At 38.0% G+C, this 9445-nt stretch overlaps 2 protein-coding genes across 3 annotated transcripts; one reads left to right on the top strand and one right to left on the bottom strand.

Moving 5' to 3' along the window:
• Window positions 1-268: 268 nt before the first annotated feature.
• On the top strand, window positions 269-4251 carry LOC7493984 (uncharacterized). Of its 2 annotated transcripts, XM_002307701.3 has the most exons (4): window positions 269-1404; window positions 1488-3048; window positions 3238-3490; window positions 3577-4251. In XM_002307701.3, the coding sequence occupies exons 2-4, from the start codon at window positions 2995-2997 to the stop codon at window positions 3975-3977; spliced, it is 708 nt and encodes a 235-aa protein (XP_002307737.1). In that variant the 5' UTR covers window positions 269-1404; window positions 1488-2994; the 3' UTR covers window positions 3978-4251. The 2 variants fall into 2 exon arrangements, with proteins under 2 accessions (XP_002307737.1, XP_002307738.1); XM_002307702.4 differs by lacking the exons at window positions 3238-3490; window positions 3577-4251 and having other exon boundaries at window positions 271-525; window positions 1104-1404; window positions 1488-2218.
• Window positions 4252-4808: 557 nt separating this feature from the next.
• Window positions 4809-7925, bottom strand: LOC18099688 (protein kinase STUNTED). Its single transcript, XM_024601840.2, has 9 exons — window positions 7781-7925; window positions 7630-7685; window positions 7327-7441; window positions 6372-7069; window positions 6044-6230; window positions 5799-5959; window positions 5472-5657; window positions 5214-5363; window positions 4809-4961 (listed from the first exon to the last, which is right to left on the bottom strand). The coding sequence occupies exons 1-9, from the start codon at window positions 7923-7925 to the stop codon at window positions 4809-4811; spliced, it is 1851 nt and encodes a 616-aa protein (XP_024457608.2).
• Between the last annotated feature and the right edge of the window lie 1520 nt (window positions 7926-9445).

Here is a 9445-nt window from a genome sequence, read left to right as displayed (position 1 = left end):
AGGTATCAACACGTGGTTCTTTTTCAATGGGTTGCCGTTTCTTGACTTGGTTTTGCTGTGAATCCGTATGTGACACGCTCCAACTGAAGCGCGTGATTAAACTTTTTGTTGTTGGAGATGGATCCCCAATAGTATCCCTGAAAGAGCAAGGATAACCAATTAAAAGAAGGGTATTATCGGTACAGAAGAGCACAAGGGTATTATCGGTACAGAAGAGCACATCAAGTAGGCGTCTCAAGTCGGCCTATATATATAGAGCACCCGCACCGTTCTTCGTAGTTTACAATTGTTAGTCAGAAGGGTTCGGAGGCGACGCCGTCATAAAAACCCTAGCGATTTGGTTCGATTCAATTAGGGTTTTTCTCTTAGATTTCTAGCGAAGCAGAGAAACAAAATTTATTTTATTATTTGTCAATACCCATTTGATATTCGGTCGGGTAAATCCGGTTTCAGATCCAGATTCATTAAACAATGTCTCGGTGCTTTCCTTACCCGCCTCCGGGCTACCAGATCGAGTCGATCAAGGTTTGTTGAGCAAATTTGATTTTTCCATCTAGTGCTCGACTTGCTTTCGTTGCAAAATTGCACTTGTAATTGTATTCTTGATGTGTACTAACCCTTTTCGCCCTCAAGACGACTTATCACTTAATTTGACCCGCTAGTTTAACTAATTTAGTTTAGTAATTAAACCATGTTTAAATGTTGTAATCTTGATTATTGCACAATCGTGTTCCTGATTCATGAAATCTTGATTGGGTTTTTCGCTTGTGGCTCTAGGGTTTGAATAAAAAGATTGTTAAGAAAATTGGTTCAAAAATAGTTCATCGGATAAAAAACCCATCATATTTTAGCAAATGGGCAAGTGATTTAAGCCTTGTTTTCTTGAAATAAATTTTAACCTAGCTTCTAACCTATAATGCTGTAGCTTTTCATTTCTTGAAATGAATGAGCAAGTGATTTGGATTTACAAATGAGCAAGTGATATGCATTTACAACTGAGAAAGTGGTTTGCATTTTGTGGGAAGGTGGAAGATTTTTTAATTCGTGAGTTGGGTAATTCATAGTACTTTGATTCCTAAAATTGTTCTTTTGGTACACAAAAGATCCGAAAGGAAAAGGAGAAGTCTATAACAGAAAGCCATAAAGATATAAAGAAGGAGAAGAAAGAAAGAAGGAAGCATAGGAAAGAAAACAAGGACCAAATATGTTATACTGTGGGTAAGTCTCATCAAAAGGGGAAAACCTTCCTTCCAAGGGAAAAAAAGGAAGAAGCTGAAAAGAGTGATCTTACTGAAGAACACAATGAGCCCGTATGCCTTCAGAATATTTGCTATTTGTCTGATGATGGCATTCGGAGCAACAAGAAGAGGAAATTGGAACAAGCAACTAATGATGACAAACCCCGTGAGTTGCTCTTTTCGTTTAATTAATTGGTCTTGTTATTTCTTGCAGACTCGTTTAATCTTTAACTTATGATCATCAATCAGGTAATGTCTTCCGCATTAGGTTACCCTTGACAAGGCATAAAGAGCCAGATGTGCCTCTCAATAGTGAAGGGTTGTGTTCTACTTCGGGAAGGGCAGATTCTGTTTCTGGGCAGAATGAAGGTGTCCATTTATCCCATCAAGAAACTGTCAATTCAAAGGCAGGTACTGTTGTCGGGGAACTTGCATCTCCAGAAAAAATGCCTTGCATTTCAGTTTCAGAGAAGAAGAGCACTGTTTGCCATGAATCTGGGATTTCTCGGTTCAAATTGCCCAATAAGAAGATGCGGAAAGCAGACTCACCATACAAAGTCTTAATTGAGGATTGGGTTTCACCACCTCCTCAGTTTGAGCTTAATGATTCTGATGATCAAGAATGGCTTTCTGAGGCCTCAAAGCGAGAAAGGCATGGGAACAAGATACTAAATGCTTGCCGTGATGTCTTGTGTCACGAAAGTTCTTTGTTTCCACGCGGGCATTACTTGCCTGAAGCTGATGTATACGCATTACCTTATACTATTCCATTTTGATGTGAAGCACTGAGCAACTGTAATCTGTTCATGGTCTGAAATTTTTTTGTGAGGTGGCCATGAGCCAATTTTGAATATGTAGTGCAGATGTTTCTATTGATAGGATAGGCATAGGATGTTGTTTAGAGAGGGAAACATGTACAGTAACTTCTAAATCATGGCGGTTTTTCTTATAAAAAATGTGTGCATCTCCCTTTCTAGCAATCTTTGCTCTTATTTCTTGCAATGACTGAAATTCATTCGGTTGGCCAAGCAAGCAGTAACAATCTATCTGAAATTCACACAGTTGCCCCCAAATTCAAGGCTGAGTTATGAAGGAGTACACATCCCGAATGTGATGTTCTGGAATAGCGTTTCTGTACTGCTCACTTTTTCAATGTCTGATGCAGAGTTTTCGCAGCCAGAAACATTCTATGCATTGGAACGTTTGTGAAGCCCCATCTGACTTGCGATCTTGTAAATCTTTAATTTGGCCATTAATCTATGCTTGTCTGAAGGGATTGGCTGCATCTTTGGCTTGTTTGCTTGGTTCTCAATTCTATCCCACAACTTGCACGAGAGTGTTTCGGAGAAAAAAGAAGTTTTCGGCAAAAATTAAATTTGCAACAGTGCCCCTCGATCTAAACACTGGACGATGGAAAAGCACCCCTAAGTGAAGGGCATTATCGGCATAAGAACCGATCTCACGCCTTTATCTATTCACCCTTTGCTCTCTGTTCTCGCTCGATGCTCGGACGTTTAGGAGGTTAAACGAAAGCCATTTTAGAAACCCTAACCCTAACCCTCACTCTGCGATTCGATTAAAAATCCTCGAGCGAGCTCGAGTGAGGTTAGCCCATTTAAGTTTTTTGTATATTCAATCAGTTTTCGATAATTTGCTATCGATTGATTAAATAAAGAGAACAGTTTTCCTTTAATACCCTTTACAATATTGGAGGATTGGATTTCAGTCACCAAGCATATATCTGGTGAATTAAGCAATGTCTCGGTGCTTTCCTTACCTGCCTCCGGGCTACCTTACCGAATCGATTAAGGTTTGTTTGAGAAAATCTGGTTTTCTTGTCAACTACTTTTATTTTTGCACTTGGCATGATGTAACCTACAGGATTGTATCAATTCATATGGTATTTTTTGGAATCTACAAACTTATTTCTGAGAAAAGAAAGGGGTTTGAATCGGGCAAGTGATTTCTATTCTAAAATTGTTATTTTGGTACACAAAAGCTCCAAGGGGAGAGTTTCGAGAAGGGAAAGCATGAAGGGAGAAAGAGGGGGGAGAAGAAAGAAAGAAGGAAGCATAGGAAAGGAAACAGTGAGGAAAGAAGTCGTGTTGGTGATAAGTTCCATCGAGAGGACAAAAGGTTCCTTCCAAAGGAAAGAGGAGGAGAAGATGAAAAGAGCGATCTTACTGAGGAAGATAAGCAACCTCTGTCCTCTCAGAGCCTTTGCTACCTGTCTGATGGTGGTAAAACTCATGGTGAGTTTGTGGGTTTTAGACTTTGGTGGGTCTTGTTATTTGCTGCAGCTTTTTGTAATCTTTAAGCTGTTGAAATGATCGATCAGGTACCATCATTCGGATTCAGCTGCCATTGAGAAGGCATAGAGAGCACGATGCACCTGTTAATGGAGCAGGGTTGTGCTCTTCTTTGGGAACAGCGGATTCTGTTCCTCAAAAGAATAAAATTGTTGAAACTTCTTTGAGATCATATGATAAGGAGATGCGGACAGCAGAATCACTTTACCAAGATTTGATTGCGAATTTGGAGGAATCTTTTCAGTTTGAGCTGAACAATCTTGTTGATCAGGAATGGCTTTTTGGGACAACAAAGCAAGACAGGCATGGATACAAAAGATTGAAAGTGTGCCATGATGTCTCGTGCCATGCTGATTCTACTACGAGGCTGTGTGCGCAATACTTACCCGAGGCAGATGTTTATGTATTACCTTATACAATTCCATTTTAATTTTGAGGAAAATATTAAGCATAGTCAAGAACTTGTAAGAAGTTCGTGGTGCCTAGTGCTTTTTTGTTGAGGTGTCCATGAATGAGCCTGATGGGGCAGTATTTAGAGTCGATGCAGGAATTGCTAATTTTGAGACAATAGGAGTTGGAAGCTGAGATAGCCGCTGTCATTTACTTGTATTTCATTTACATCTGATACAAGTTTCTTTCTTTTCTTTTTACGTTGTTGTGTTCATTTTTATTGAACCATCTTATAAAATTCATTATTTTGCTAATCTAACACGCCATTTATGATCAATCTTACTGACAGTTTAAAGACCATAGAGGCTTTCAAATACAATCAAGCCATTGTAACAATCTGGAGAGTATGTGCGACTCTTGGCTCCTCTTGGAACCAATTTGAATTCTCCCGCCACCCGTTGGTGACAATCCCCCCCAATCCATTCCTAAGTCTTGATAAACACTCGACTCACTCAACATGTCTTCCGAATGTACTTCGCAAATTCTTTTTAATGCTGGCCACTTAAGTTGCAGTGAATGGGATTGGGATTTTCTCATTTTAAAAGAAAAGGGAAAAAATTTTCTGTATGCAACAAAATTCGTGCTTTCGACTTCAGTCATCAACCAGCTTCCCTCCACTTGCGAACTCCACAACCTATATGCCAGCTTTTGGTCGCATTGGAATTAAGCATGAAGGGAATGTAGCAAAATTACACAAATACATTATGATCCATCCTGCTCTTCTTTCAGATAGTCTCTCAACATAAAACGGCTCTTTCGTCCTGCGCTACTTGGTGTAGAGACATCAACACTATCAGGTGATGCATCAACATCATCTAATTCCAGAAATGAAGGCTCCCACGCATGGTTTGCAGCCAAATTCCAGGAAAAGGTCATCAAATTCCTCATCACTTGACTTTTTTAAATCATTAGCATAGCTATTCACCCAGTCTCTTTCACCTTTCTCCCCTCTCAATAGCTCAAGCTTCAAATCTTTAATTGGCATGGTTAAAACGATCTTTGAATTAAAGTTTGTCATGTCTACTGTTTGTCAAGAAAAGTATGCTGGAGAAGAAGAGTGCAGGAAACGTTTGGCTGGCAATTCAGCCGGACGAGTCGGCGATGTAACAGATATATGGGTTATTGAACTAAAATTGCATGTGGTTTACAGGTTAAGTTAACTTGGAATTAATCACAATTATAACAGTACTATATCACAGTTCAGTAGCCGGCTCACTTTAGGACGTACTCTAGCTGTCTGTCCGACGCAGAGAGTTGCTGCAACAACTATTCTTTGCATTTGAACAATGTCGAAGTCTCTCTGCCCATCTTCGGGTCCAGCAAAGCTTTTAGATTCCCGCTCTCTAATAATGGCGTTGCCTGCAGGCTGCATTAGAGTACTTTGGTTATTCATTAATTTCGTCAGGTCTGGTCAGGGGACTAAGAACATAACTAAACATCGTCAACAATTCAAAGAGAGTGAGAGAACTCTTACCCACTTAACAAGGTTCTCTTGTTCTTTCAGACCTGTGGAAATGATTGGTTTCTTTCCGGTTAACAATTCAAGGCGAACTATGCCATAAGAGTACACGTCAATTTTGTCACTGACCCTCCCATACATGAAATATTCAGGAGCTATATACCCAAAAAGTTCCAACAACATCATTATGTGCTGCATAAGCTGAATCAGTAGGTCCCCATGTGGCAAGCCCAAAATCATATAACTGATAGACAAAATTAGAGCAGCATCGAGACTATGGTACTTAGAATTCAACTGCCTTAAAAGTTGTTTTCAGATGCAATAATTTGCTTACAGTAGTACCTGTGGCTGAAAATGATTTGATAGGAGAATGTTAGAAGATTTAATATCTCTGTGAATAACAGGCTGAGGACGTTCATTGTGCAGGTGATTTAGAGTCTCGGCTATCTCAATAGCCATTTTGAACCTCACTTTCCATGGCAATACAGACTTCCTGCTATTACCTGCATCACCATTGATACTTGAATAACGACACTGATCCCTGCATCGTTTCTAAAGAAGCAACCTAGATGCTCAAATACACTTGCCTTGTAGCCTTTCCTCTAAGCTCCCCTTAGACAAGAAATCGTAGACCAGAATTAAATGATCATCCTCGACGCATATGCCAATTCGAGGCGTAATGTGCTTGTGCTTTAACGAAGACATGATATCAACTTCCAAGGAGAAGTCATTCCTAGCTTCCTTGTAGTGTTTTAGGATCTTCACTGCCACTTGCTTACCACCAGGAAGATATCCTTAGTACACGTTGCACACCCTCCCTCCCCAAGGAAGTTTTCTGTTGCAAACACGTCAAAGAAATAAATTTATATCTATATGCCTTATCTAGCTACCCCTTTAAAAAGAGAGAATCAAAACTGAGGAGAAATGATGAGTTTCTCTCCTCAGCTCCTCATAACTGAACTGCTTGCAGCCGGATGAGCACAATTTAAAGAAACAGCCCAGCTTCTTCGGCAGCTTCATTGATGCTGCTAAACAAGCCTCACTGTGCTTATCCTCGTGTCCACATATATTGTTTTCAACGTAACTCTCTGCTTCTTTGGAAACAACATCAATTTGAATATTTGTAGTTGCTTCTTTGGATCGATTGGGTAGACTCAAAACCCATTGAACCACTGAAAGTCCATCAGCCTGAGATTCTTGCAGAGATTCTGGAGATGCAGAAGTTTTTATGCGGAAAAGAAGCCAGCCAGGCCCTGATCGTGTGGATTCTTTGGTATGTAAAAAATCAAAATTTGAAGAAACTTTCTGTTTAAAGCCAAAATTCTCATGTTCTCTATTGCTGCTACCATCTCTTGACTCAGTTTCAGAGGCATGAAACAATTGGATTACAGTCCCTTCAGTCTTGCATTTCTTGACTATACAATCATCTGTTTTGAGATCAGAAGAACTATTGTTTTCTTTTGAATTCCATTCTACCAGTGACATAGTCCTTACTTCTGAACTTCTCAATGCTTCCAGAGCTGGACGATTGGTTCTTTGAAGAAGAGGCCAGCCAAGAGCTGACTCTGGCAGCTCTCTACGGATTACAGAATTGATCTCAAAGAAAGGTTTTCCTCGTAACCAGTGCTGTCTTTCAAATGAAAACTGTCATCTCTTGGTGCTTCTTCAAATCTTTGACTTGTATCGAATGTGATTTCATGAACATCAGATGGCTCTTCTCCTGTTAAACTGTAATGGTTTATAGCAAGACAAGACATTGGATTTAACTTGAAACCTGCAAAATAATGATTGAAATTAGAGACAGACAGGTTTTTTTTATCATTATAACTTTCACGGTTATTTTTCCAGATTTAAAGGTGATGCTTCAAACCTTCTATCAGGTTAAGTAAATCCCTTTTGAACATAGTTTTTGCCTCTCGAACAGACAAAATAACCATAGTTGCTGGTAAGTGATGGGCAAAAAACTTATCCATGAATGCCGGTTCCTGAAAGATAAAATATCTACAAAATCAGAGAGAAATTCACAAACTAAGCCATTTTTTTGGGTAAATCCTCTATCTCAACTCACCTGGGAGAGTTTTCTGAGTTTATTTCCGTTAGCACTGACAAGGCTGCACAATGCTCCTCAGCTTTCATCAGAACCTTTTGGACAGAACTAAGAACTTGCACCAACCTTTTCCACCAAGCCCTTACAATCTGAACAATCTTTTGTGACTAAGCTGTCATTATCTTGAGAAAAACACATGAAAAGCAAAGAAGAATATCAGCCAGCATCAATCAAAAAGTAGTCAAAACAAAAAACATGTAGAAGTTGCTCTTCATACCTGAACTAACAAGTGCATGATGCACAAGTTCGGCAACCCTAGAAAGGTCAAAGTTGAGACATTCTACATAATAGTCATTGCCCTGTTTCTTTTTCTTCAACCCTTTTCCTGGAACTGCCTTACGAATGCTTAGTTCTCCTTTCATTGCGTTCAGGCCTCCCTAGTTCCAGCCTAATCTTACAACTCCCCTTAGCAAATTACGTATGTTTCACATTTCTGCCATCTATGACCATTCAGTCAAAACATTAGAGCACCGCATAAGCCCGCCATTACTATTCATTCCATCAATATTGTATTCTATCTTGTATGAATTCAAACAATAACTATCTGGAGAATTACAGTAGGAAAATAAATTCTAAAGAAGCCTCCTAGTCATTTCATGGTTAGATTAAAAAACCGTTTGGAACGCGGTGCAAACCGTGTTCTCAAAAAATTTAATTTTTATTTTTACTAAAATTTAATATGATTTGTATGTTTTGGATCGTTTTGATGTGCTGATGTCAAAAATAATTTTTAAAAAATAAAAAAAATCATTGTTATTCATCTCAGCACAAAAAATTATTTGAAAAATAACCACAACCACACTATAAAACATATTCTAGGAACAATACTAAGAAGTACAGAAACCCATATGATTAGATTCTTTGATTTTTTTTTAAAAAAAAACCATAGATAGTTTGAATATTTGACCATGTTATTTGTTTTTATCTAATCTTAAAGCATTTTTAAAATACACGGGCAGCAAGGCAGGAGATTGCCTGTGGATTTATGGCACCTCTTATGACTGAAAAAAAAAAAAAGAACTTGGCTTCACCAAAATTATAAAAGGTATGGACAGCATGACTCATTCATTTTTAATGCAAGTCTAACTATCTTCTGTTTTTGACTATCATGGCTTTTGTAACTATTTTTAAAGCCAAACTTGTTATCAAAAGTTTTACTTAGAAATGTGATTTTTAATTAAAAAAAAAGAAGACATTTTCCCTACCTCCAAGAAAGACTCACCTTGAACTATCATGACTCTGATAGCTTGTATGTAGATATAAGATAATTTATATTTGGGTATCCACGGAGCAATCTCAAGGTAGAATAAACTAATATATTATTATTAATCTTGATGGATATAACTCAACTGGTCAGGCTCTAGATTTATTCTTTAGAGATCACCAGTTCGAGTCTCACAAACCTCAAAGTCATTAGAGATTTATATAGTCGTTAACTTCAGGGCTCGTAGGATTAATCGAGATGTACACAAACTAGTCCGGACATCTACGTTAATATATATATATATATATATATATATATTATTGTTGCATCCATTATAAAAATTGAAATTGAATTTGTGGCATGCTTGGAAAAATCATAATTCAAGCCAATTGACTACGAAACTTCATTTTTAGACCTATAAACCTATAGTAGTTGATGATATTGTCAAGCTACTTAAAATTTATTGTAATAATTCCGTAGTTGTTTTATGACATTTTCTATTTCCTATTTGGTATATATAAGTGAATTAGCGTGATGATAAAACAAATTATTTCCTATTTGGTATATATTAAATCATAAAAAAGAAGAAGAAAAAAACACAATGTCACGTGAGAAAAGTAAGAAAATGTAAGACAAGAAGACCCTTATGGATGAGATAGTAAGCTCTTGTATGATTTA

The sequence above is a fragment of the Populus trichocarpa genome, chromosome 5 (genome assembly GCF_000002775.5).
Source record: "Populus trichocarpa isolate Nisqually-1 chromosome 5, P.trichocarpa_v4.1, whole genome shotgun sequence".
Lineage (NCBI taxonomy): Eukaryota > Viridiplantae > Streptophyta > Magnoliopsida > Malpighiales > Salicaceae > Populus > Populus trichocarpa.
The sequence above is the reverse complement of the archived record's forward strand: the minus strand, read 5'-3'. Positions and strand labels throughout refer to the sequence as shown.

What these genes read in the sequence shown, in the direction of transcription:
- LOC7493984 (XM_002307702.4), top strand. Translation starts at nt 472, where the DNA reads ATGTCTCGGTGCTTTCCTTACCCGCCTCCGGGCTACCAGATCGAGTCG. An exon ending in ACCAGATCGAGTCGATCAAG is followed by an intron (nt 526 to 1,103) that starts GTTTGTTGAGCA and finishes GGTACACAAAAG; the next exon opens with ATCCGAAAGGAAAAGGAGAA. An exon ending in AACTAATGATGACAAACCCC is followed by an intron (nt 1,405 to 1,487) that starts GTGAGTTGCTCT and finishes ATCATCAATCAG; the next exon opens with GTAATGTCTTCCGCATTAGG.
- LOC18099688 (XM_024601840.2), bottom strand. Translation starts at nt 7,925, where the DNA reads ATGAAAGGAGAACTAAGCATTCGTAAGGCAGTTCCAGGAAAAGGGTTG. An exon ending in TCATGCACTTGTTAGTTCAG is followed by an intron (nt 7,686 to 7,780) that starts GTATGAAGAGCA and finishes GTTTTTCTCAAG; the next exon opens with ATAATGACAGCTTAGTCACA. An exon ending in CAAATCATTTTCAGCCACAG is followed by an intron (nt 5,658 to 5,798) that starts GTACTACTGTAA and finishes CTACTGATTCAG; the next exon opens with CTTATGCAGCACATAATGAT.